General features: G+C 43.0%; 1 protein-coding gene across 1 annotated transcript; it reads right to left on the bottom strand.

The window, feature by feature from the left end:
• Window positions 1–1,739: 1,739 nt before the first annotated feature.
• On the bottom strand, window positions 1,740–21,995 carry FAM168B (family with sequence similarity 168 member B). The gene is made up of 7 exons (XM_042885376.1): window positions 21,904–21,995; window positions 15,391–15,471; window positions 11,463–11,546; window positions 10,139–10,281; window positions 9,089–9,266; window positions 7,638–7,767; window positions 1,740–6,772 (listed from the first exon to the last, which is right to left on the bottom strand). The coding sequence occupies exons 2-6, from the start codon at window positions 15,458–15,460 to the stop codon at window positions 7,655–7,657; spliced, it is 588 nt and encodes a 195-aa protein (XP_042741310.1). The 5' UTR covers window positions 15,461–15,471; window positions 21,904–21,995; the 3' UTR covers window positions 1,740–6,772; window positions 7,638–7,654.
• Window positions 21,996–27,518: the final 5,523 nt, after the last annotated feature.

Raw genomic sequence — 27,518 nt, 5'->3', positions numbered from 1 at the left:
CACCCATTACCCAGCCCTGTTAGGTTTGGGGTTTGACATTCAGCAACCTGAAGCAATACACCTCCTACGTAAATCTTAACGTCAAGATAAACTGACACTTCTGCTTCAGCCACGTTAGCACTCTAGCAACAAAAGAAGATACAGCACTCATCTCCACTTCATAGTTTCTCACTTTCATCCTTGTTAAGGTAAGGCTGGAAAAAGTGTAACTGCAGACAGGTGTTCCCCCCCTCCTATTTCTGAAGTTTCACATTGTCCAGCACCATTCCTGCCCAGAAAAAAAAACCTCAAGCTATTGTGAAACACTACAAAATAGATGTACATAGCCCCAAACCAAAGGTCGTTCCTCCAGCACACAGAAACTGCAGCACTACAGCCCCCTGCAGCCACCAAACGCCTCTTCCTGCTGTACATTCCCCTAGTTATCACATCGATCCCATCTTAACCTGGGCTACCAGGACAGGATAGTTATCAGGCTATCTGGACTTTGGAATAAAATACAACAGAGCAATTGCTTGCCCCGCACATCAGTGTAAATAGGTAATGCAAAAAACCCTTTTCTACACCAGCACTGTGATGGATGTCTCCTACAAAACCCCCAGCTGTTGAGGATCAGAACACAGCTCCTAACTGCAGCACAGCTATCGACAAAACTATTTCTGCTGCCTGGATCAATGAACCAACGAGCACTGGAGCTTAAAATGTAATAATGTGTGTTAGAGAAATAAGAACGTATAGTAGAAAAAGCCAAACTTGCTTTTTGTCCCTAATTTTTAACAGGAAAACCTGAAACTTAGAACTTGCAGCTTTATTTCTGATGGTCTCTAATGGAATAGATGTTTTTCTAGAAACGGCTTTGGCTGCTACCAAGTGTTCAAAGCTGCCCCTACAACAAGGGCAGCCCTTGTCAGTACACCTGCCTTCACAGAGCCAACAGCCACTCACACCATTCAGCAGCAGAGGAACAGGCACTACGAAATGAAATGGGGAAGCGGGAAAAAGCAGACCTGGGCTGACCTTCCATCTTGGGAGTCCCACAGACATTTAAACAAACAAAAAAATCCCTCACACCAAGAAGCCACGTCAAGAACAGGATCCCTTCAATATTCTCCTCTTCCACACGTGTTGCTTCTCACAGCACTGTTCCTCGGTATGCTATTTCTGGGTTCCTAGAATTAACAAGGACAGTCTGTCAGTCCAAGCAGCACCGCATGCCATCGGTATCCCTCCTCCCCTGGGATGCTCATAGTGCCACTGCTGTGCCATTCACACCCACCCATCCTCTAAGGAAACAGCAGACTGCCCATGCATTGCACCTACTTATTCTTTTCCCTCTGAGGAATAATCAAAACACTGACTTTGATGTTTATCTGTTTGACACCTGTCATCTCAGGGACACCGGTAACCCGACATCAGGTAAACTCCGTGGTGTTGTGAAATGTTAAAGAGTTTTATTTGCTTTGCTTTAAACTTCTTTGGTGCCCAGAAACATCAAAGCGCCACCAAACCCCAGGAAGCGCCTCGAAAAAGAGCCAGGCAGAGTTGCAGCATCTTCGCAGTTTTGTCAGGCAATGCAAACGTTCCACCCTGGCAAGACTCATCACTGAGCTCTGTGAGCCACACAGAAATCCTACTGAGAAAGCCCACCTTCACTGATTTTGGCACCTCGCTTCGATTTCATTCATTTAAAGGCAGAACATCTCCTAAGTGGACCACGTCACCGAAAAACAACCCCACAATAAGCAACACAAGTCAATCTTTATTGAAAACTGAAGTATTAATACATAACAATTCTTGTTACAATAAACGTGCTTTTAAGAATTTAAATCTGAGCTCATCTACTCATTGAATTGCATAAAAAATAAAAAAAGTATGAATTTTCACAATTGAACTGGCTCAGAATGGGATCTCCACTCTTTGTGTTGATGTGGTAGTTCAATGCAGGAGTGAGTGATGCCTTAAAACTTATCCTGGAAGACAACATTGACCTAAACTTAAAAAAAAAAATAATGTACCAATACAACTGTTTGTAAGACGGTTTTTAAAAAGTCATAAAAAGGAAACCTGTGTCTATTTCATAACAAACATGGAGAACTATTACTGGGGCCTCTTGCACTTCCATTGCATGCACTCACTTTTCCAATTCTTAGACATGAGGGCAGCCAATAATAGCATTACAATTAAAAAAGAAACACACTAACAAATTCATTCTACTTAAAACAAGTCTGTACAGCAGCCAGCTAAAAAAGCTTTCCCAGTTTGCCTGCTAAGTGCCCAAAAGTCACAACAGTTTAGAAAAGTCATGTTCACTTTCTTGGTGTTGAAACTTCAGAGCCCATAGACTGTTTAGAACTTTGTTTTTTTTATACACAAATGGACCCTTACTACTACCTGTGGAATTCAGATGTTTAAGTGTTATATTCAACATACAAAAGAAAAGGTTTCCTCATCCCCCAGATAAACACTGTTCTTCTTCCCTCTTTTCCCTCTGCAAGACCCACCTTACCTTCTCCCAGCACACACACCCCCTAAAAGTTGTCCTCACTACTTCAGAAACAACTCGGTGCTCTTTGAGGCTTGCACAATCCTAGCTTTGCTGCGGTTGCTCCTTTTAATTGCATTCTAACTCAACAAATCTCATTAGAATTGATAAGACCCAAAATTAGCAAGCTGGCACGTTATGTAAGAACCATCTCAACGAGCTTTACTCTGCACTGTTTTTTGGACAAGCGCTCACAAACACTTCAACGTGAGGACTCATGGATTGCTTCTGACCCTCAGCAAACATGAAGGTTGGCCAGTGACACCTGCTGGAGAAAACCACACACGGATCATACCAACTACCAGCTACCTACCAACTACTGCACAAACCACATCTGGGCAACTGCAAAGAACGACGACCACAGCTGTCCTCTTTCCCCACACGTTCCAGCTGAAGCATCACTACTGCTCATGTTCCTTACATGGGAGATTTCACATTACCACTCTCTGGTATGACTCGAAGCCTGGAGTTAAGTGGTGGCATCAGCTACTCAAGCAAAAATATGTTGCAAACCCAAATGAATGGTGCCTAATACCACGCTTAAGCACTGGGGAGCAATTCCAAGCCAGTTCTGACCATTTCTTGCTCAGATCCCTTCAGCAGCCTACGGCCCAAGTGACAGCAAAGCCACCCCACCGTGTGAAGAGCAGTCAGTGTTGGGTATCCTGGCATGCAACTCTGTACCATGAAGTATCTTCAGACAACACTACGACACTGTGGTACTTACGGTTTGTTTCTTCCTCCAGTGGATGAAGCGACACGAGGAAGGACTAAAGGAAAGGATTTTTCTTCCCCATCTACCACTGCCATCTCAGCTTTTAAGCATAGCAAGATCTAGTAGTAGGCTCTCTGTTCTCCCTCCAATTGCCTGGTTAATAACCACCGTGCCACTGACTAGGGCTACGTGCTTTTGGTGCCAATTCTTAGCTATTTATATTTTGCTGCTGCTACATTTAAAAGACACTTTCATCAGTTGTCACTGACGTAGGGAATACTTCAGTCTTTAAAAAATATTTTACCTAAATTGAACACTTGAAATTTGAATTGGAAAAAAAAAAAAAAAAAAGAAAAAGAAAAATCTATTTTGGACTTCTCTCTGTTATTGCTGCAGTTATCTCTTCAGTTCCAGGTTTGAAGTAGTACTTTTTTTCTTTTTAATCATATAAAGCTGCCATAAAAGTTTTCTTTTTTTTTTTCTTTTTTTTTCTTTTTTTTTTTTAAAGAGAAGCTTGATCTGAAATGTCTCTACAGCACGAGCTCTTCTCATTGTCAAAGAGCTCTCGTGCAAACATACTGCGCATTCATTTATAAAGGAATTCTAAATAGGGAATGTTATATAAAAAGCAGGAGAGAACGTTTCGTAAGACCCTCACTGTGTAAACGCCTATTGAACGATGTACAGCTTCCCCCTCTGCTGTTTTGTATCCATGCTTTCTACTATTTGCAACAAAATACCATTAAGATAGTTATATACACACACACACTCCCCTCCTGTCCCCTCCGCACTGTGCTTTTGGTAACTTCCCATATCAAACTGCTGGAGATGTGCTCCACCCTCCCAGTACATTACAGCTCATCAGAACTGGAAGGTGTGGTACCTCTTTTTTTATTTTTTATAAGGAAAAAAAGGTAGTTTCCCCCTCGTGGATGAATCCCATAATGCAACTTAGGAAAAAAAAAAAGTGCTCAAGCGTGACTGCCTAAAAGTTACAGAACGTTATAGGGACCAATTCCAAGATGGCATTTAGGAATCTGAATTGAGAGCAAAGAAGCAGGATGTTATGTTCATTCCTCAACCACTTTTCTAATGCGGCATTCACCGAATTTAACTCCTATGATTCACAAAGCTTTAGTCTATAGGGTGATGAGACGGGAGACAGCGAAGCTCTGAGCCTGTTCTGTACAGCTTCTCCTCAGCATAGCACTGGTTCACACCTGAACTCTCGTTAAAATCATGCTAAGACAACCAAAATGTCACACTACTTGCAAACTGAACAAGTGGCCTGGATTCACATTCGCTGTACCACCCAGCACACCTGGCTACTCAAACCTGCTACACCAAAGGAATCGTTGAACAGACCTGACCCAAGGCAGCACAGATTCAAAATGGTTTGTCTGGGGTAATTTTCTGCTCCATACAGAAACATATGGAAATCCCTAAGCTGCAGTAAGTGCTCATGAGTAAGGTTTAAAGTACTTATTCCAACATCATTAATATTCAAGGCATTAAAACTAAAGGGGCTGTCTGTCCTCTGACAGTGATTCCTGAAAAATCATCCTAAACTTTATTTAAAAAAGTAGTAAAAAAAATTACAGAGAGTGCTTACTGTAAAAAATAAAGTTACTGAAGGCTCCAACCCCAGTTCACAAGGATCCCACCAGGGCAGAGTACTGGAATGGCAGCATCACATCAGCTCTGAAGCCACCCCAAGGTAGCTGCCAAACCTACAGAGGAGCAGAACACCCCAGAAAAACATTAATTAGATAGAGAATTAGAGAAAAAAAATTATCACTTCTGAATGGAAATTAGACTACGAGAACGATACAGCCTGATACACCTCTCTGTAAAGGCTTAAAAGGGAACAACATTTTATTATCATTTACTGCATAATTTATTGCAGGCAGAATGTGTATTAAAAAAACAAAAAAAAGTTGCATTTTTCTGACACTGTAAGTAAGCAGGTCAAAGAAAAACCTTGATTTCATGTGCAACATTTTACTTTGAAAATTTAAAATCTTCCTGGTGAGAATTTTGGTACAGAAATGGGTTCTAAGGCTAGCCCTTTATCACCACTGCATTTGCTTTGAGGTACTGTTTTAAAAACTGAAGTTGCAAGAAAGAATACCAGAAATGACTCATTGCAATGAAATGCTAATCTGCAGTCAGTCTTATTTGTACGTGCTTCCAAGTGCAATTTAGGAAGTTAAAAAAAAAAAAAATGCTACAAAAATACATCAAAACGCTGCAACCACCGAATGGCTCCCACTTCAATTACAAATATTTTCAGGAAAAAAAAAATGAAACAACCAAACTATCTGAAACCTCTATATTCTGGCAGCCCTCTACAGCATATCTGTAGTCCATACTGCGAGTAGCTAACAAGGAAATTGTGTTAGAATGATTTGTTCCCCTTTAACAGACTCGTCAGGCACAGCAGCTTTCCTCAGGATGGCACGCAGCTGATCTCCCCATCTGCCACAGAAAGCCCTAATACTTCTTAAACATCAGGAAAGCACGCTGGGTCAACTGCACCTAAGTTTGCAACTGACTACAACATTCTCTAGGAAAAACAACAGTGATCTCTCCAACGGAGATCTGAAGGAAAGTGTTATTCTATCAGCCTGTGTGGCAGTCTCACTTTGACACATCTTGCATCGTATGAAAGGTAGTACTGGATATGTATCTCCCCAGGGCATGCAATTCATTACACAGGTTGCCTCCTACTATTCCTAAGGGCAAGTTTTGCCTCAAGGAAGCTTGCTTTATTTACTCGCACACACAGCATTACCTTTGTCATTTCATTCTGACCCTTGAGAACAGCTCTATAACACTGAATCCATGTAACAAAAATGTAAAGGTATGAAGTAAACTAATGGCGTGCGGGATTCCTACAGCTTTTCTGCCTCATTTTCCAGTCACTCCAATTTAGTACTTGAATTTGAACAGAATACATCACTTAAATTAACAAAAAAAGTGCCCCTTTTAAACTGGCAATCCCATCAACCCAAAAAAGGTTGAAGCTCTTATCTACTGTATCTCACGGTAGTCTACAAAGAAACTCACTTTCATGATTCTACCTTTTAAGACCCTGCATACATTACAACAGTGCATTAGTGATACAAGTTGTAAAATACTTCTCGGTTCCTTTGGATTTGCATATGATGGTTTTTGCATCAGTCACTGCAGGTAGATTGAGCAAGCTTTGTTTTTGTGTTTTAACATGCATTCAACTAGATATGGATCAGAATAAATTTATACTCCCTTTTTATCATTATAATTAGCTAAAAAATTGCAAGACAGTCCACAAAACAGGATTTGCTTTAAGACTAACTGCTGGAGTTCCAAGATGTAAGATATGCAGCACTGGAAAATCTTCAGTGATCAGGAATTAGTAGTGTTTAGCCAAGTGTTGAAAGCATTCAGAAGAAGAGTCCTGGTTGGAGGCATGAGGGCTTCAGCACCAACTTTTAAACCTCAATTTCTTGATTGCATATCTCCCATCTTCAAACCTACATTGAGGGGAGGGAAGATATTCGATTAAGCGAGATACTATTAGAGGGTGGTAAGACATCCTACAACTGCATGCCCCACAGAGACAATACAAACACATCAGACATTCAGAAGTACCATACAGTGCTATTCCAGCACTCATCCACTGAAATCTACAGGCCTCTACATTAAAAATTCATTACGCTGATTTTCTCCCATCATCTGTGCTCCAGCTTTCTACTGCCACAGCACTTTTGTCTTAGAAGAAGGTGTAATCCTAAAGAGGTATTTTAAGCCTAATCAAATTACCTTAGGTTAGATACAGTGAAATTCTCACTTTTTGCACTAATGTAACTTGACATTTTTGGCTGAAACAGTGAAACGTTTCAAGTTTGTGTTCCGTAGCATAGTATCAAAGCAAAGCCCAACACAGATGCTTCTTTGTTAACTGAAAAGGCAAATTCTGAACTCCCAATCACTGGCAGAGAAATCCAAAGAGAGTTAGAACAAAGTTAATAACGTTACCATAAACTACAGTGACAAAGTGACCAACCAAACTAGAATTTTCCATTTCATTTCAAATGGAGCAGTTATTGATACAGACTCAAAAAACAACAGCCAGCAGCAAAAAAGTGAGGATGCCCAAAACATTAATCTTTGTGTTTATTTGACACACACACTGCACTCCCCCAAATCCCACTTCATAGTAAGATTTCAAAAATCAAATCTCTTTCCTCAAACCCACGATCTAATTTATGGTCCGTATCAGAACTCCTCCTCCCACAGTGACTACAAGAAGCACGAGCTGAAGCTTATCCCCCCCAAACAAATTTTTACTAATAAATAACAACAACAAACTGCTTTCAGTCTAAACCAACAACTTACACTGACTGCCAGGATGATCACCACTGTGGGGGCACATAACTATAGGTTGGTGTTCCTGGAGCCCGATATGTGGGCATAGTAACTGGATGAGGGGCTACTGGAGTTGGGGAATGAGTTGTCAACAAAGTTCCTAGGAAGAAGAGGACATACATATATTTAAAAGGAAGCACACATTCTGGCATAGAAAAACATACAGGAGAAACAAAAAAATCTTACAGCTTGTTCATATTCCCATTTAAAATTACCAGCCTCATTTTGCACTCCAGACCTAATCTTCCTTCAAACATTTAAGCAACTGTATCATTTTGATGCTTAGTCCAACACAAAGATGCTCATGACTTACAAACAGCTTTAGCAGAAGCCTTGCAACATAAGCAGATTATCCACTGAAACACTTTTTCCCACAGCCAGCATTACAGGCCAGAAGAATATTTGATGGTGGAGATAACTCGACTGACAAATCAGAATAAATTACTTCTCGTTTGCATTAGCACAGATACAGGTTGTTGGTTTTTTTTTTTTTTTTTACAGACAAAGAGGGGGTTCAGAAACAGGCTGAGATAGCAGGATCTTAACAGCTTCACTCTGCGGTGCTTTGTAATAATAAAAAATACCTGGCATAAGCGTGCCCACACATGAAACTGAAAGCCTTCTAGTTAGTTCAGTTTGTGTCACTTCCCTAGATCTGAGATTCCCCCAGATTAAGTGATTAATTTGATGAGATAAAGAATAATCTGGAAACAAGCTCATGGCACTCATTTTTTAAACTACCAAATTGAGAATCATTTGAGAGAATGTGGACATTCCTCAGTGAGTTACACTGAGTAACAAAGCACAGCACTCCTCAGAAAAAGACTCACAGATGAGTCTACATAGCAGTTAAACATCACCTCCAAAACTCTGTAACTCAAAGTCTGTAGAGTTAGGAAGCAAGCTTTCCTAACAATTGCCCATGACAGAAAGGACCCCCGTGCAGTGCAAACACAGAATTGTTCTATCTCAACACACAGAGGTCAGCAACAGAAGGGCAGGCCGAGAGCAAAGGTTCAGCCTTTAGAGGCTGCCGTCTTCATCCAGGTACAGAGAAAGGTTTGGAGAGGAGGAATTCAGAGCCTTTACGTTGATTAGAAGCAAGGGATACAAAAACAGATGAAATTCCATAAAGATACACACAATTACCATACTACTGTAACACCAGTATCTGAAACAATAATGCTAATATCCCCATCACTACAGCTGATCAAATCAGTGGAGAAGTAACCACCCAGATCTAGGCTGGTGTCAGTGTGAAGATGCTGGTCTGGATAACCTACAGAAGTCCCTTCTAATAGCACTAAGTTTATGATTCTGCACAGCACGTCTCTGGCATCACATTTTATAATGCAGTAATGTTTTCCTTCAAATAAAGCAGAGCTTCATCAAGAAGACACAAGGGTTACAAGTCCACCTACCTGCTGACATTGCCATAGTAGTCCCAGCCACCATCCCCATGGTCACACCGTTTCCTCTTGGTGGTGGAATAGGAGCAGGGTACATGGTTGCTGGCATGCCATTAGGCTGCACAACTGTGGTGTGGTGAATTACGTGGGGTGGTGCTGCATATAAAGGCTGTGTGTAGTAAGTGCCTTGCTGTTGAGAAAAAGCAAGTTAAGCAATTACTGTGTACCTTTTGGGGAAATAAAAAACAGGCTATCTTCTTTCTCTGTAACCTGGTAACATTTAGCCCTTCATTTTAAGGCACTTAGTATAACATTCAAACATTCAAGAGGCAAAAGTAGCTCTCCCATGCTGACTGCACCTTCAGCAACAAGGTCTCTTTGTTTCACATCTTTTCATACATTAACACATGAAACAACATCTTCCACAACTTTTATTCAACTGTTTTTGGTTAAAGAATCCCAGGTTTCTGACAAATCCAAATACACTGAGCAGTCTGGATAAACCCAGCTACATGCTCACCAATCCCCTTCAACTAACACACCATGTGGATTTCTTCTACAGAAGCACCTACTTCTCCCCCAAATATTGCGTTTATCAAAGCGTCTTCATTCTGTCCTTGCTAGCAGTTCTCAACAGTTTGCCTGGTAAAATAGCCTCAACAATTTTCAAGAGTTTTTAAGCCAACTTGATAACTTCTTAAACAGTAACAGAGACATCCTAAAAAAAATAAAAATAAAAAAAATAGTGCTAGCTCGTGACCATTTTTGACAAACTGCTGTAGCAGTTACAGCTTCTAGCACTCTGACTCTAACACTAAGCTACTGGAACTAGTCTGTCTTCAAACACTGAACATTTGATCAGTGAGCAGAGTGTAACCATCATGTTAAACGAAACATAAAACTGCACAGATGTAACACTGTAAATGACTGCATTAAGAATTCTCACTGTTGGCAGCTAATTATTCTTTTCAACCCCACGAAGGAATAAAATGCAAGCAGGTATTCCAGTGTAGGCAAAGCACTACCCAACCAGATAGCAGTTGCTTGGTTTTGGTCACTTACCTGTGCATATGGATTCTGCTGTGGATAGGCACTTCGGACTGGATACACAGCAGTCTGGTAGGGATTTGGTGATGAGGAATACGGCGGGACTGCACCACTAGTGGGTGAACAAGACACTTTATAAGGAGTGCCTGGTGTATAACCTGGAAACAAAGGTAAATCTGCATTAAAAATACAAAAAAAGTGTCAGTACACTGCTTTATGATGTCACATCCTGGGCAGCAATTTTCTTAATTCCTGATTTCCTTTATCTTCATGTGAGTACTTAGTAGCCTAGCCTTAATATCCATGCACAAGTTATATCTCACAGTCAGTACTGATAACATCTGTATGTAACACCTGACTGTCTCAACTAAGAATGAGGAGCTACTGTATTATTGCATCCACCTGCTTTTCCACTCGCTGGATTCTGTATAAAAAGTGGCTTTGGATTTTAGTAGTAGTATTGTTAAACATCTGGATTCAGTGTATTAGAAAGTAGTCCTACACAGGAGAATTTGGTACATGTTACCATCAGCCCATCTCGGCACAACCAACGTTGTAATGACAGGAGATGATGGGTAGCTACCTTCTCCAGAAGAAGAAACAAAGCACAAGAAAAACAATTTCTAAGGTCAGAACTTTTCTAAGACCTCAAGATGGCCTTCTGGAGAACAGAGACAAAAATATGTTTCCTCCACTTCAAATGAAGTTTATTCATATTTGCTTGTTGGCATTTTATGGACTACCTAAGGCAAGTATGAAAGAGGTCCTACCTTTAAAGTATCAATGTTGTGGTTCACTACAACTGCAAACTAGACTCCAAAGGCACCTGAGTATCTTTAAATCTCCTTTCGGTGTACTCCAGATATAGTCATACCCTTAATAATCACTTAAGAATAATTTTTATACATTACAGCAAGATGACAACTCCACTTCTGCAGGTACAAGTAGCAACTGATGGCTCAGGTTCTACCTAAAGACAGACAATCCTTTCACAATTCCTGCAGCCCTCATCACAGGCACAGTCTCAGGATTTCATGAAGAATGAAACAGACTCATGAAAAGCACCACTGCTGCCACAGTACCCTGCACACTACAACCCCTAAATTATACTATGAGAGTGGGAATACATTAGCTGAAGCACCCAGCACTAATGGTAGATAAAAAACAGCTGTGACCTACTCCAGCAAAATACCTGTGCACTGAAGAAATCTCAGGTCTCGTGTGGGCCCACAGAGCAGGAGTTACTGTAAGCCCCAACAGCTTTTCCTTATTCTTAGCTCTTGGCTCCAGTAACTTCTGAATTTCAGGCACACCACTTAGACACCCCTATTACACATACCTGTTTGGAAGGTAGGATTTGCTCCAGGATACATATTAGGGGAATAGGCAGGAGCAGCCGCTGCATAGCCCATTGGGAAGCCAGCTGGAAGAAAGAGCACATCAAAGTTATTTTCTAGACTGACTGCAAAGCCTAACCAAACTTTATTCTTCCTGTGCACCCTTCAATCGAGATGAACCAGCAGATGCCTTCTGATGATGCTTTCTCAGCATGCCCCTCCTCTCTGAAGCCACCTGAAGCTGAGGGGACCCCTCAGGAGTCACAAGGGCCATTCTCTTCAGCAAACCTTGGCCACACAGCTATTAAGTGAGATAGACAACAGAGTCCTGTGCAACTATCCAAGATTCCCTAAGTTTTATAACCTGTTGAAAATGTTCATCTGGTAAAAACAAACAAACAACACCCCTACTTCACATAAATAACGAAATCCCTCAAAGTCAGAGCACCTCTGACTTCCCAGTGAGAGAGGTCACAAACAGAAAGTACAAAGCAGCCTCAGCTGCTTTTGATACAGATACACCACACTCAGGTGTGACAGAAGACATTGTTTTAGCACTGTGCTATGATACTCAACAGAAACAATAAGTGATCCACTCAGGCAACAGCAAAACACAGGGAAACACTTCTGCATCAGCATTCATGAACCGCTAGGGCTAAATTATTATGCACCCGATATTTCAAAGATACAAAGTTTGCTAGATTTTAATTGAATCATTTCCTTCAGATATTTCAAATTCTATGGATAAAATGCAATGACTATTCACATCATCACTGTCAGTTTCAAAACGCTTCTCACATTTGAAGCATCCCTGCTTTCTCCAATTCCGAAGTGCTCAGAGTTACTCTCTGCAACAAAAGCTATGCTTACCTTGGGACTGACTGAGCACCCTTAGCTTTATAAAGCACTTTGCAAATGTATCAAGCTGCATGCAACTGGCATTACTGTGAGCCAGATCCATTCTGACCATTTAAGAGAAGCATCTGGCTTAAAATCAAAGATAACACACGAATCATAACAACTTTTCAGAGTGTAAACAGCTCTGAAGATTTCAAACTCCCCATCTCCTAGCGAAGTCCTCCATACAGTTCTACACCTGACTTCACAACTGCAGCATTATTTCTTGCATCATTTTTCAGTTCTCCATTCTTCACAGGTTTAGCTCCACAAAGAGCTCTGAACCAGAGAAGTTCAGTTACACCAAAGAGCAGCTTTAACTTCTAGATACAACTTTAATCCACGTGAGAACACTTGGATATTGATTCCTTGCTACTGTAAACCAATCCAACGACTTCAAATAGATGTAGTGCAATACAAGCAGCTATTAAATATGCAACAGCTTTACAAACACAGCACCTTCAAATAATACACTCCTCCTAATGTATGCTCACTACTTTCTATTATCATGCAGTCCATGTAAATTCAATGACCCTGAAAGGAGAATCTGTAGTTTCTATATTAGTAGAGGCAAGAGAAGGAGACTTAGTCATGCAATTACTTTAAAGAAAAAAACCTAATGTCTTAGAATCATAGAATGGTTTGGATTGGAAGGGTCCTTTGAAGATCATCTAGTTCCATGCCCCCCATGTCTATGGGAATATGCTAGTCTACTTTTCACTTCACACAATGCTTTGTGTTTATCCCATGGTCTTTAAGTGTGGATGAGAGGGCTCAGTAAGCTCCATCAGCATCACAGGCAGAACTAACTGACAAGGCTGAACTCAGGAGTCACATTTCCAGAAACTGACTAACTTCTGCAGGCAAGAATGTAAAGCCACCAGCTTGAAATACGGCAATTCCAGCACATTTATACCAACTGTCTTTAAATCCCATGTATTTCAGTTATGCCAGTTTATGGCAATGCAAAGACCAGCAGATCTATCCATGTATGTACAGACAGTTGCATCTGTAACTTCTCATCTGTTATTCTATCGTTCCTGTGTTGTTTAAACTGCTATTTACAGGTCTGTAATAGTCCGTTCTCCTAAGTAAATTGAAGTACTACTTAGATAAGACTAAATGATGACTGAAAAGCAACGTGTGAACGGTTGTAAGTACAAGGGAAACCCTGGTAAATAAAAATCTGTGCTTAGAAAATGAAAGGAGATAAAAATATCAGTTAGTATCCAGCACCCTGTTGCATCGAAAGAGCAGAGCTGGCAGGGTAAGGGAGGGGGCAGACCCCCTTTTCTCTGTCCTTACAAGGCCCCACCTGCAGCACTCCAGCACAAGAATGGTGAGCTGCTGGAGCGGGTCCAGAAGAGGCCCACAGAGATGCTCAGAGGCTGGAGCACCTCTCCTATGAAGAAAGGTTTAAGAAGTTGGGCTGTTCAGCCTGGAAAAGAGGAGGCTCCTGGGAGATTATGGCCGTCTAGAGCTTACTGGGAGCTTATAAACGGGGGACAACAACTTTTAATAAGGTCTGATAGTGATGGGGACAAGGGAGAATGGATTTTAACTAAAGGAGGAGAGATTCAGATTAGATGTTAGGAAGAAATCAATTACCTAGAGAGCAGTGAGGCCATGGCACTGCCACCCAGAGCTGTGATGCCCCATCCCTGGAAGTGCTCAAGGACAGCTTGAATGGGACCCTGGGCAGCCTGAGCTGGTAGGGGGCAGCCAGCCCATGGCAAGGGGTTGGAAACAGATTATTATTAATGTCCTTTCCAATCAAAGCCATTCTGTGATTTTGTGATGTACGCTGTAATAATCTTTATCTCAATTTGAAGAAAGACTTGACAAATCAATTATGAATATAGAGATAATCGTACTGCAACTGGCATTAAGTAACTGCTGCTCACCTTACCATAAAATTGTTATAGACCATATAGCCAATTAAGATGAAGAGTAAAGACCACCCTGCAAGACTTATCAGCTTTACAATTCACAACTGAACCACTCCAGTCACTCAACAGACTTAAACACTGCAATACAGGACTTTTTTGCTTTATCAACACTGTAGAAGAAATTCATAAAGCTACACTATCTTGAAGATAAAATAAAAGTACCTAAAAGGGAATCAATAGACTGAAAGACAGAAGGGCCTACAGAGATCTAATCAAAAGCCAACTCACACATCACGATTTAAAGAGGAAACACAAAAATGGAAAAGAGGAGCTCCAATACTTGAAGTTGCACCACAAATTTTAAAACTGTAGATCAGTAGGAAGACCTAGAACAGAGATCATCAACATTAACTTGTGCTAAATGACTTCCAGCTCCCCACACAGATCGATCTGCCTGCGAAGGCAACACGTTTTGATACATAAAGTCACAGCACATAAAATTGCAGTTGATCGACCATGCAGACTCTCCTAGAATGGAATAATTAACTTATACCACAAAGGTAAAAAAAAGAAAAAAAAAAGGCTGTTTGAAATGCTTCACAGAGGAAATGGCTTCTTTTTGGCCTCCTTGGAAAGTTCTGTCTGTCCACATGTAAGTATTGCTTTATTAAACTTCTGAACTACAGAGAGATCAGAAACCAGAATGCTCACACTGAGCATTAGGTAGGAGGGTGGAAAACAGAGAGAAACCTGAAAACAAGTGAGAAGCAAGGAAAGCAAGAAATACTTTTACTTCTCTGTTTTTAAAGTACTTTTTGTCATTTTCTTGTCCAAACTTCAGTGCTGCTTTCTCTTCTAATTCTTGTTAACAGTGTCAGTCAGCTAGAATAAAGAAGACTGGCTCCTCATCTTGCAGGAGATAATTATGTGAGCTCCCCAAATAAGTTGCTTTGCAAGACATATTAAGATTATTATAAAACAGCACAACTAACACAACTTCTGAAATTCCACCTTTTAAATTAAAAACAAAACAAGAAACCACAAACAAAAGATCACCACACAGAACCCACTAATGAGCAACTACTCCTTGATTGCAGAGACTAGCAGACCAAAGTTTAATTGAAAACAAAAATAAGGGAGTTACCTGGATAACCAATTCCTTTGGCATTTGCATAGGGAACCCCAGAAGATCCAGGGCTATACACAGGATTCATGATTTCAGTAACTATCAGGAAAAAAAAAAGAAACATAAATTTACTCAAGTACAGTGAAAGCTTGACATCTCAGCAATTAAAAAATGTAAGCAGAACTGAAGAAAAGGAATAAAAAGCAGCAATTCCACTGCTCACACCATCAGAAAACCGCAGTTAGAAAGCAAGACGGAGTTATCGCAGAATTATGTTTCCAAGCATCACTAACTCTCATTCAGGTAGAGAGCCTCCTGCAAATGAAGCATTCTCTGCTGCAGCTCATGCTTCCAAAACAGTTCCACCCCAAAGAGCTTCCCATGGCACACAGCTCCACAGCCCACTGCAGGAGCAGCAGCCTTCCCACCAACCTGTCATTTACCACCTATCGACGTTGGTTTCCTCCCCTTTCTCCACTGAAGCATCCAGCCAAGGGATGCAAATACTCTGTTACTATTGGTAGTACAAGACCAGGATTCCAATCCTTTGCCACCACTAAATTCAGCCGCCGTCAACAGCCCAAGTATCGTAGAAATAAGTGGAAAGAGACCTATATTTGAAAGGTAGCTCCATTGCTGCTACGTTCTTCAGAGCATGAGATGAGCTGGCAACCGGGTCCACTCATTTCTGGTTCTGTGTATATAGGTACCTTATTGGTGTGTGAACAATTAGCACTGCTGTCAGGAATAAAACCAAGCGCCAAGGTTTTCAAGCAGACCTTGCACATAAACACCAAGGCAAGTAAAACGGCACAGCAGATGTGTAAGCCCTTCTAGTAAGTCTGAGTACATCTAGGCACAAATCACATCAGAGCTCACCAAGCGCCTCCTGCAAGAGAACTCCTTGCAACTACTCTTCTAATATTTTACAAAAAAAAAAAAAATCCCCATATTTTAACCCAATTACCTTCAGCCTTCTGATTCTCTGCGTGTGTTTACAGCTGCTGTGAGTGCAGGTGTCAGTCTGTCACCACAAGCAGGCTCTGATGGCAGAAGAGCAGGCTCGCTATGAAAGCAGACTTTCTCACTAAGTGCTGATACCTGGTACTTGAGTCACTTCCTCTTCTGCACCTCAAGATGCACAATCTTAAAGGAACACTGTGTTGTTAAGCAGTTACACCACATTATTTTAATTACAGAATATGTTATGGCAGCAATCTGAGCTAAGTCTATCAAGATAGGTGTCCTGATAAACCTATGGCAAGCAACCACATGAAGCACGTGCAGTTTGCTTTCTAAAATGAGTAACACTAAGAACAGCTCTGCTGCAAGAGTCTTACTATTTTTGCTTTATTCAGGAACTGGGTGAGTTTTAAGGTCGCTCCCAACCCAAATCATTACGTGATCCTATGGAAGGGACTCTAATTTACTTGAGAATTTCCAATCTTCCCTTATTAGTTCCCTCCATCTCATTCGCATCTTTGCTTCTCTTCCACTGTTGAATTTGTCACGTTTTTGCCTCCAAGCTTATAAAGCCTCTGAAAGGCTCAACCCTAAACTGAGGGCAAGATACACCCTTCCACTCAAAACAAACACTCTCCACTCTCCCACAAACCCACATCCCTACAAATACCTCCTTGCAGTCCATGTGACTAGAAGGGAAGAGGACCCTTTGATCACACTGTGTCTCTGAATGACAAGGAAGCAAGAAATAAGCCTGGGAAAACAGCAATAGTGCTCTATGAATATTTGAGTAAAATAACAAACCAATAACCAACAACCATTAGGTCTATGAGTAGTCAATGACTGCAGGAGAACACAAGGACATACATCCTGGGGGATGTACAGGAAAGGTCAGGCAGCTCACACTTGATCTTAAAAGAAGTGGTGATTAAGAAAGGGCAGAAACCACGGCACTACAGAGCTGCAGACTGGCTTACTGGAAAAAAAAACAAAGTCAACTTCCACTTCAAATGAAACCATGCCTTCAAACTCACAAGCACTCATCTCACTCAGCACAGTTAACGCATGTGCACACGCACACAAGCACAATTTCAGCTGTACCGATACGTGATTTTTACACCACTGCTTCTTTTGCACTGAAATGCAGAGAACTGCCCATATGCAAAAAGCACTCAAGGTTTTATACTGCAGACAAACTTTGGATCCAATTCTAAATTAAAATAATTATTTTCAGGCCTTCTCTGAAGGACCCAGCATTGTGTAAACATAATTATACACTATTACCCAGCGGTTGCAATCGTCCCACCCTTAGTGTAATTGTACTTGGAAGTGCATCTGTTACAGTGGAACACAGAACCCTGCAGTCCACCTTTCCATAAGGCTTAAAGTCCACATCAAACACAAGGAAAAGCAGTCTGAAGAGAACCCAGAGATGTGTGTTTTTCAGCCTTTCTGTTGGCATCCCCTCCAAAGCATTCTCATGCTAATGTTATGTAAATGTGCCTACAGTGCATCACCTGTATAAAAATTGCACAGTCAACTGCATATAAATTACCCAGTCAACTAATTCCTTCAGCTGAAGTGAAGCTAATCATATTTGTTAAAGATACTCTGATTAAAAAGATTTTGCAAGCATGCTTGGCAAGGGCAAATGCTTCACCTTCCATTCTTTCCCAAAACCAAACAATCCAACAGCTCTGACAAAGCCTGTTACATCTCATCCTGGGACAGACACAACGTCAATCACCCACCCTCTTTTTAAAGCCAGGCTTCAGGGAGCTGAGCACAAAGACCAAGCATTGCTAGTGCTGAAGCTCCACCACTACACATGGAATGCTCTTTTCTTCCTGCAACAGGCAGAGCACGCACATTTCTCAGAAGTTTTGCTTTTTGTAATTATTTTACAGAGAAGTATGAACACAAAAAAGGAGTAACAAAACGGGCTGTAGCAACTGGACAGATCAGTATGATGGGAGAGGCATTACAATAAGGTACCATGACAGGACCAGCATGATAAAGGAAGGGCAGAAGATTGCTCACCTGTATCAGAAGATTCCAGGTTTGCAAGGGAATGCTTCACCAAGGAGGGCTCTCCAGAAAGAGATCCTTCCCCAGGGGCAGTCAGCCCTTCAGTGAGGTCTAAGAGAGATGCAGCCAGGCTTTGCCAGCCCTTCCTGTCTTACAACCTTCACCTGTGCTCCCAGGGCTGACCCGGTCCTTTCTCCAGGTGCTCAATCAGTGGTTCAGGACAGGACTCAGCATTTCCCATACGCAGGCCAATCAAACAAATTACACACTCCTTTTCGACACTCATGTTTTCTCACTATTTATTTTCAAAGTTACACAGAAAAATTGTTGGAACAAGATCTGCTGGATGACACTTTGTGCTCCTTTTATTATAATTCTATCCTAGGAGTCAGGGAAAAATCTCTCTCGAATAAGTACCTTGCCTAAAGCACTCCACCGTGTGCCCACCACCATTTCCATTCTTGTAAGTTAAGCAGACTCTCATTAAAACACTACATTACGTCACGTCTGTCCATCCTTGAATACTTTCAGAATGCTCTTAGCATTCTAAAAGAGGAACTTGTAAACAATTCCTTAGTAGATGCTAAGTTAACTACCATCTTTGGAACGTTCAACATCTTCCCTGTTTGATTTCTAGTCAAAGCTTCAAAGAAGCAAAATTCCTAAAAGTCACACAATGCCAAAACTGCAGGGCTTGGAAGGGACCTATGGAGATCACCTACAGTCCAACCCCACCTGCTGAAGCAGGTTCCCCAGAGCAGGTTGCACAGGAAAGCATCCAGGTGGATTTAAATATCTCCAGAGGAGGAGACCGCACCATCTCTCTGGGCAGCCTGTGCCAGGGCTCTGTCACCCTCACCGTAAGGAATCTGTCTCTCATATTCAGATGGACCTTGCTAAGTTCTAGTTTATGCTCCTTGTCCTGTCACCAGGCACCACTGGAAAGAGCCTGGCTCCAACTAAAGAAGCCCTGTCCTTTAGTTATTTATATGCATAAGATCCCCTCTCAGCCCTCACTGCTCCAGGCTGAACGGTCCCAGATCTCTCAGCCTTTCCCCATCAGGGAGATGCTCCAGGCCCCGACCATCTTTACAGCCCTGCACTGGACCCTCTCCAGCAATTCCCTGTGTTCTGAGAGCTCAGAACTGGCCCCATTGCTGCAGATGTGGTCTCCTCAGGGCAGAGCACAGGGGGAGGATCACCTCCCTCACCCTGCTGGCACCCCCAGGTACCACTGGCCTTCCTGCCCACAAGGACACAAATCCAGTAGGTCTTACTCTAAAAAAGTTGTTTCCACTGCTACATAGCAAAGAAAATTATTTGGTACACCTCTGCTTTCCAAAGGGCAGACTGTGATTACAGAATCAGCTGCATTAATGTCTGCCAAGTCTTCAGCCACTTCAGAGGAGGGCCTGACATCAGCAGGAATTCAACACTTCAAGTCTTCCCACACAGCATCGGTATTTGCAGGTAGCACATGCTACACTTCTATTCAAGCTAGATGTCAAAACAGCTAATTGAATTTTACTAAACAACATTGCCCCTTGTTCCAAAAAGGGCAGGGACCCATGGATGTCTGGGATGGTTCAGTGCTTACAAAGAACTGCTACATCCCTGCTCCCAGCACACAATCCTGCTCTGGCATTCCAAATGGGAAGCAAGATCAGCTCAGTCCATTGGCAGGATTCTGGCTTTGCTGGAGTTTTCTGGGCAGAGGTAGCTGCTGTGTTTCCTGCCCATCAATGTAAGAGAGCTGAGACACATCACCAAATGCATACGACTGCATCGGTTCCAATGCAAGAGAGAGAGCAGGCCCAGACAGCTGCAGCACAGCCTGGTAGAACCACAGCCTGGAGAAGGACAAGTAGCACATCTCCCCAAGTTCACACACAAAGCAAAAGACAAAGCTGGAAGCACCATTCACGAGCAAAATTTCCTTTGTTGCTCCAGTTACAAGACATCCCTATCACAGAGGATAAGGAATGCTGAAAAACATCCCAGTTTCTGATTTGTCTGCTTGTGTACATGCAGGCATTCATTTTCTTACCTTTTAAGACCAAACAGGAATAAAGCACTTAAGAATGCTATTGGTCTGAAATAATTAAAAACCCTTATCTGTAAGTCTATTCTACTAGTTCTTTGGGATTTCTTTTCATTTTTGAAGGCTGACTGACAGAACTGAAATAGCCATACATTAACAACAATAGCACTTGCGCACAGTGTGAGGAAGGACTGACACACAGTGCCTACATGTTGAAGACGCAACATAATTAGTTCCATTTATCATTCATACAAAGGAAACCTATGTGAAAAACTTAGTATTGAGATCTTGCTGGTGAGCCAATTTCATTTCTAAATTATGGTGTTCTGGTCTTCCAAATTTCAGCAACATCACCAATTTAAACAACAACAAAAAAAAAGCCATAACATCTATAACTATAGAGAAACTTAAACAAATGGATTAGTACTTTTTCAAGCCTGCAGCTTCTTGCTTACTGCTGTTGCACAAGAAGAGGACATCTGCTAATTCCCATCCTTGCATTTCCAGCATGACTTGGAACTCACATACGTCAATGTTACTTGAAAAATGTGGAACAGCACAGCAAGTTTATCAGTTCCTTAAGAGCTTCAGAAGCCCATCTACTGCCAACATCGGGCAAGTTCATCAACAAGGAGACACACAAAAAACTTAAGCCTGAAAGATTTAAAATTTCACTTCACGAAAAATCCCCTTCACGACATTCTGGTTACATTTGCAGGCTCTGCTTTTCAACAAATCGCTGTCCCAGGGCACACAATCCTTTTGGAAACGAGAAGGAACCGTCACAAGTTCCAAACAGAGAGGGGTTCGCTGATGGACTCTCAGCCTCTCCCACGGCCTGAGCTGAAAGCTGAAGCATGAAATGAGCGCCACGGAAGGCACAGGGCAGCAGAGGTGCTGTGACACCAACGAGACACGTTACAGTTCAACCACCTCGGGGCAGACACAAAGCCCGATCCCGCTAAGCAGGACGCACAGCAGGACGAACGGCCCAAGAACAGAGCCGATCCCACACTGACAGCCAAGCAGCACTTCAGACAGAACTTCTGACACTTCTCAGAGCAGGAATTTCACCCTTTGTTCAGGACGCCCGGGACGAGCGCAGAAAGCACAGCCCGCACCGCGGCCCGGCCGACACTTCCTCCCTCATCTCGCACTGGCACCGGGACAAACCCGCCGCACACACCGCCTCCCGCCCGGCCGCACAAAGCAAACGCGGAGATGCGGCGGCGTAGCGCCCGGCCGCGGAGGGCCGCCCCGACACCTGCTCCGCGCTAAGCTCCGGCGCGGCCCCGCCCGGTGGCCACCGCCCGCCCGCCGCGGGACGATGGCATCCCCTCCGTGCCGCAGGGGCGCCGGGCCCGGGATGACGCGGCCGCGGCCCGCAGCCAGAGCGCGGATGGCCGCGGGCCCCCCGAGGCGCCTTACATAAGGGCCGGAGCGGCTCCGGAAGCGGGTGCCGCTCGCGGCCACAGCGGGCCTCAGCGCCGGGCACTCACCGGGCTGCAGCGCTTCGTGGTGGCGGTCTCTGCTGTCTCGCCGCGTGCGTAACGCGTAACGCGCAGTGCGTGCGTGAGGCGGCGGCGGAGGGGCGGGGCCGGGCGGGCGGTGCCGCCTGCGAGACGCGGTAGCCGCCGGGCAGCTTCAGCCGCTCCGCGTCCGGCCGCACCGAACGACTGCGCACCAACGCGGCGGCCTACGTCACATCCGCGGAGAGAGAGGGGGGGGGGGGGGGGCGCGCGTGCGGCCGGCGCGGGGGCCGGGTGCCCGCGTCACGTGACCGGAAGGCCTCGGCCTCGCCCCCTGCACGTGACGCCGCTCGCCCGCCTCTCCGCCGCCATTTCTGTGGCCGGGCTGAGGCAGCGGCTGGTTGTGTGCTGCGCGGTGTTCTGTGCCGGTGGCCCTCGACTGGGAGAGAGCGCGGCGGCCGGGCCCGGCTCGGAACGGCAGTAGGCCTCGGGCACTGTGGTGCAGAGCTGTGCTGCCCTGTGGGAAGCTGGCTGTGCTGAGGTGACTGTAAATAAAGGCCGCTGTCAGGCTCCTTGAGAAGCTGGCACGCGGGTAAGCCGCGCTAAGAAGGCTGTGCGGGTGGCCGATCAGAGAACTTGAAGTCCTGTCTCAACTGAAACTTAGGAGGAAAGCAATAAAGGCCTTAAGCAGCATCGCAGTAGTGCTGGTAACTTGTGGCTAAGGGCACGAGGTAGTGCTTGGTGCCATTTACACCTGTTGAGGAAACTCTGCCAGTGCTTGGAGGCAGCCTGAAGGAAGGGCATTTGTCCAGACACAGTGCATTAATTCTGTGAGGCTCTTTGCAGACATCATGACTAATGCTGCCAGGAAAGATGGGGCTGCCGCCATGAGAATGTAGTTCTTAGTTAATCCTGGGTTGCATATGGACACGAAACATTGTGCTGCTGGAAAGGGTGATCGAAACCAAAGCACAGCAGGTAGGAGGCCAATGGGCATCAGGTGTCTGTTCAAGAATTGGTGACTGTGCACTGCAGCAGCATTCTGTGCAGCTCTGTATTCTGGCAGTCTGGTGGGACAAACATTACAAACGAACCAGCAGCTGCTTGCATGCCAGCAGTGAGAACAATACCAGGTACTGCATCAGCTTTTTCTCTGAGAAAGGCCCAGTTACAACGGGTTGAGCTCTGGCCGATATGCAGCCCATACAAGCGGGCCTGGCATCCCATGGGTTTACCTGACGTTGCAGGGCACCTTGGAGACCTACTGATCTCAGAGAAGTAGTTTTGCTACATTTCCTTCACTTAGGGATATGCCATATGATTAACAGCCCTCTCTGCTTCCTCACTAGGCATTGTTAATAAAAAGCTGATGGGCATTACTATTCTTACCAGATGCCTAAGAGTACAAGTATGCCTAAAATGTATAACCCTTCTCATTTTTCTAGCTGAAAAAAGAAAAAAGTCTGATACAAAACAGATGACAAAGTGGCAATGCAAGTTCTTGCACGCTGGCAGCACGAATAGGCAAATGACTGGTTTGTGCAATTTTTATTCTTGGGTAGTAGGTATGTATTGGTTTTATGGTGCATAACTCCTGCCAAGCAATAAAATGCAAACAGTATGTGTGCTTAAGAAAAAAAGTATAAAGGATGGAAATGATTTCTAAAAACTAATAAAGATGAAGACTTCTTAACACTGCTGATGTTTCTCCTACACTCTCATGGTTTCAGTATTAACATGTACAAGTGATAATGTAGCAGAATTGCAAATTGCTGACATCTGTGACAGACAGAACACCTTGCACTTTTCTAATTATCCTCACATGCCTCCCTCCTATTGTAATACAACATCCAGTAATGCAGTGGCACTGGTTAGTCACAGAGGTACACTGCAATGAACAGAGAGTTGTTACATTGATTTTGGCTACATTGCAGAAAAACCTCTACCTTTATTATATTGAGACAGGAGTGAATGCAGTGGTAACTGAAAAAGATGGTGTAGGGCACTACATACAACACAGTGCTTCTCCTTTGAGTGTGATTTGTTTTGGCAAAAGGAGAGAGACCTATTTGGGGAATGAGAGCTCATAACTGCTGCAACCACGCTAATACTCCAGCAATTTGTAGATGTAATCTGCACTTCAACACATACGTTGGAGAGGACTTGAGTTTTAGTTACATGGAAGTGATAGTAAAGGCAGTACAGGAAAAAATGCCATCTATATAGAGAGAATATTTGCTTTGAAATTAATTCTCATGTTTTGTGGAATATTACATATTTTTGAAAGAAAAAAATAATCACCATCCCCCCGATATCCTGTGTTGCTAAAGATTTTCTGTGCTGTTTCATCTGCGACTGTTTGTGCTGCTGTGGGAAACGTGTACCTTCAGCACCTACACGGACTTGCCCTGAAGAGAGCTGCCTTGGATAGCCACTCAGTGGCCGCTAGAAGCTATTGCATTAACGTGACAATTGCTTGCACCTGGGTTTACTCGTTTTCATTGTATGAGAGCAGTGCTTATGTAGCACCAAGGACTTTCCAGCAAGGAGCTGGGTGTTCACAAGACGCAAGAGAGGGACACAGCCAGGACAGCTGGCCCAGACTGGCCACAGGGATGTCTCAAACCATATGGCATCATGTTAAGTAATGAAAGCTGGGGAAAGGAGGAAGGTGGGATATTTGGAGAGATGGTGTTTGTTCGGGGGAAGTTCTTTACTATGAGAGTGGTGAGGTGCTGGAACAGGCTGTCCAGATGCCCCATCCTTGGAGGTGTTCAAGGCCAGACTGGATGGGGCCCTGGGCAACCTGGTCTGGTATTAAATGGGGAGATTGGTGGCCCTGCCTGTGGCAGGGGGTTGGAGATTCATGATCCTTGAGGCCCTTTCCAAGCCGGGCCATTCTGTGATTCTGTGTGATTCTGTGTGATTCTGTCTTCCCTGTTACGTGTGGTGAACCCTGGTTTCCTGGGCATGGCTGAACATTTGCCTGCTGATGGGAAGTAACAAATGGACTCCTTGTTGTGCTTTGCTTGCGCACAGATTTTACTTTACCAAGTGAACTGTCTTTATGTCAACTCATGAGCTCTCACACTTTTACCTTTCTGGTTCTCTCCACATCCTATCTGGGATGGGGAGCATGAGCCAATGGTTTTGTTGTTCTGAACTGCCTGCTACAGGTTGTTATATCTTGATTTAAAAAGTAGGTTTGGGGCAGTTTTGATTGCCTTCAGCAATATTATACTATTACTCATAAGCATTTCTCATTTTTTTACTTCCTCCATTCCACTCCTTTCTTCACCATTCAGAAGCTCTTTTCATGGTCCTCCCCTTATTTTTTCCTTTTATTATTCGACAAGATCAGAATGCCATTTCTGTAGACCTTAGAACTGTCTTCATCATTAAACATCTTATTTATGTTTGTTTGTTTTTTTTTTAATTTTATTTTAATCAAATACTTAGGGTACCAAACACAACTCAATGGCTGAACCAAGAAATGTGCAAATATATTATGATTCTCTACAAGCATCTGCTACAACCCTGCTGACACACATAACACATAAATATAGCATGCCATTTTGCCCAGTTCTCTTTTCTCAACAGTGGGCACATTCTCTTTTAATGGGAATTTAATTTCTTGAGGTTGATGTATAGGACACATGCTTTTCCAGAACCACAGGCCCATCACAGATACATTCATCAGGTACACAAAACCAAAACAGAACGTGGGCATCAGCTGTAGCACAGCTTTAGCTCAGATTCAGGAATGAAAAATGTATTACTGAGCAAAACCATTATTTTTGATTCTGTTTTAAGAGCATCAGGAGTATTTTCCCTCACTGCATGCCTATTTTCTGCATACCTAGCATACACAAAGTATGCTCTGCCTCAGCTCTTTCTCTCAATGATTTTTCTTAACAGAAATTCAACATTCTTAATTCCAAAGCATAAAATGGTAAAAGTAGTTAAAATATGTAATTAAATAACCAGATTAAATGCTGTTTCCATTGTATTGGAGAACAAAAGTGTACAACAGCAAACACAGTAACAACTTGATAATGATCCAAATCAAATGTCTGAAAGCCAAGAATGAAATCAAAACAGAATTTGAAATGTGTGTAAATGTCAGTGCCTTGTAGACTGCTCAATTCTACTCTGCGACTACACAAATGAAAATAAACCTATTAGGTGAAATCCTTCATCTGCTGATTAGACTGCTTTAACATTAAATGGAAGCAAACTAACTACAAAACTACCGATAAATGTTTACTGTCATACAAACTAGTACCAGTACAGTTCCCACAGAGTTTTATAAAGTAATGTCTTCAGTTGCCCTTTATTTGCCTGAATCGAGAGAACAAGGAAAAACACTTGGAAGAAGAAGCCAATTAATATTCTCTGTCATCAACCTGCCCTGTTCTGGAATCTGTGGTTATAAACTGTTGCCATTTATGCAGGATAAATGTAGGAAACATACATTTCTTTATAGAATAGGCAGTGGAAACTAGAATAGACTTTACATTTGCTTATCAAATGGAATGGTGAAAAAGCCAACACCTGAACTGAAGTCTACAGTCAGTGATGCTCAGCAATCCATGCTGCATGGATAAAGGGATTTCACAGACAGCTACGTGCCACTGCAGCAGTAGGCAGGCTGATAGTGTTTGAAAGCTCTGTGTGTGCCTGTCCAGGAGAGCAGGAAGACAGAGAATCCAAAGAAAGCTGTCAGGACTAGTTTTGGGATCATCGCCAGGATGAACTCTTCTGGCCAATGGCTAACTGAAAGAGACTAGATAATATGAATGAAGCTTAATTTTTCTTCTGTCCAAAGAAATGGACCTTTGCATATTCTTTGTAAATCACAAGGGCTACATCAAAGTAACACACTACTCTGTTCTCTGCTTCTTCTATTGGAAAGCAACTGACAAGATTCCAATATTGACTACTTACTCAGGTCAAGCAAAAGCTACATTCTTGATTTATAATTCCACGTTCAGCGGTATTCTGCGTGTGTAAGCTGGACTGGATGGATGGCAACAAGAAGAAGAGTCATTTATTTTGCAAGGCAGTTTGGGAGGTGTAGGGAAATGGCTTTGTTAAAACCATGCAGCACATCCTTACTCGACAAAGCCTTTATGCAACTGTTTAATGTTAACTACATGTGACAGTCTCACAGGAGAGTCCTTTTCCTTTTCTTTCTCTCTGTTTCTGCTTTCATTTCTTGTCTCCAGTCTACACTGGACCCAAGCAAATGCAGTGGGTGATCATGTGCCATGCAGAGCCACAGCAGCGGGCTGTTGTCACTTGGGGATGGAGCACATGCAGTTAGGCAGCACGTAGGAGTCCTCAAGGACTAAATCTGCTTTGTGCAGATGGAAATGTAAGCAAATTCAAACTATGAATTTTAGCAAGGCAATGTGAGAGCTGAAATTTTTCAGAGGATTAAAGCTTGGCCAAATATGTGTTGAGTAGGACAGCAAAAAGTCTTGACTGTGACAGCAAGGCATTGACCCATGTGCCCTACAGAATAAATGTCCCAGTGTTTGCTGGTGAAATAGCTGTAAGAATCTTCTCCTTGAAGACAAAGTATTGCTTTCTTCTACCTGACTACAAGTGACAAAATGCTCAAACTTCAAATTATCAGCACA

This window comes from Lagopus leucura, unplaced genomic scaffold (assembly GCF_019238085.1).
Source record: "Lagopus leucura isolate 7727_CA_CO unplaced genomic scaffold, USGS_WTPT01 Super-Scaffold_100049, whole genome shotgun sequence".
In the NCBI taxonomy this organism is placed as follows: domain Eukaryota; kingdom Metazoa; phylum Chordata; class Aves; order Galliformes; family Phasianidae; genus Lagopus; species Lagopus leucura.
The sequence above is the reverse complement of the archived record's forward strand: the minus strand, read 5'-3'. Positions and strand labels throughout refer to the sequence as shown.

Excerpts from the sequence above, each read along its gene's own strand:
- FAM168B (XM_042885376.1), bottom strand. The coding sequence starts at position 15,460 with ATGAATCCTGTGTATAGCCCTGGATCTTCTGGGGTTCCCTATGCAAAT. Across the intron at positions 11,547-15,390 it reads CAAAGGAATTGGTTATCCAG|CTGGCTTCCCAATGGGCTAT; the intron begins GTAACTCCCTTA and ends TCTTTCTTCCAG. Across the intron at positions 9,267-10,138 it reads AGCAGAATCCATATGCACAG|CAAGGCACTTACTACACACA; the intron begins GTAAGTGACCAA and ends TTTTCTCAACAG.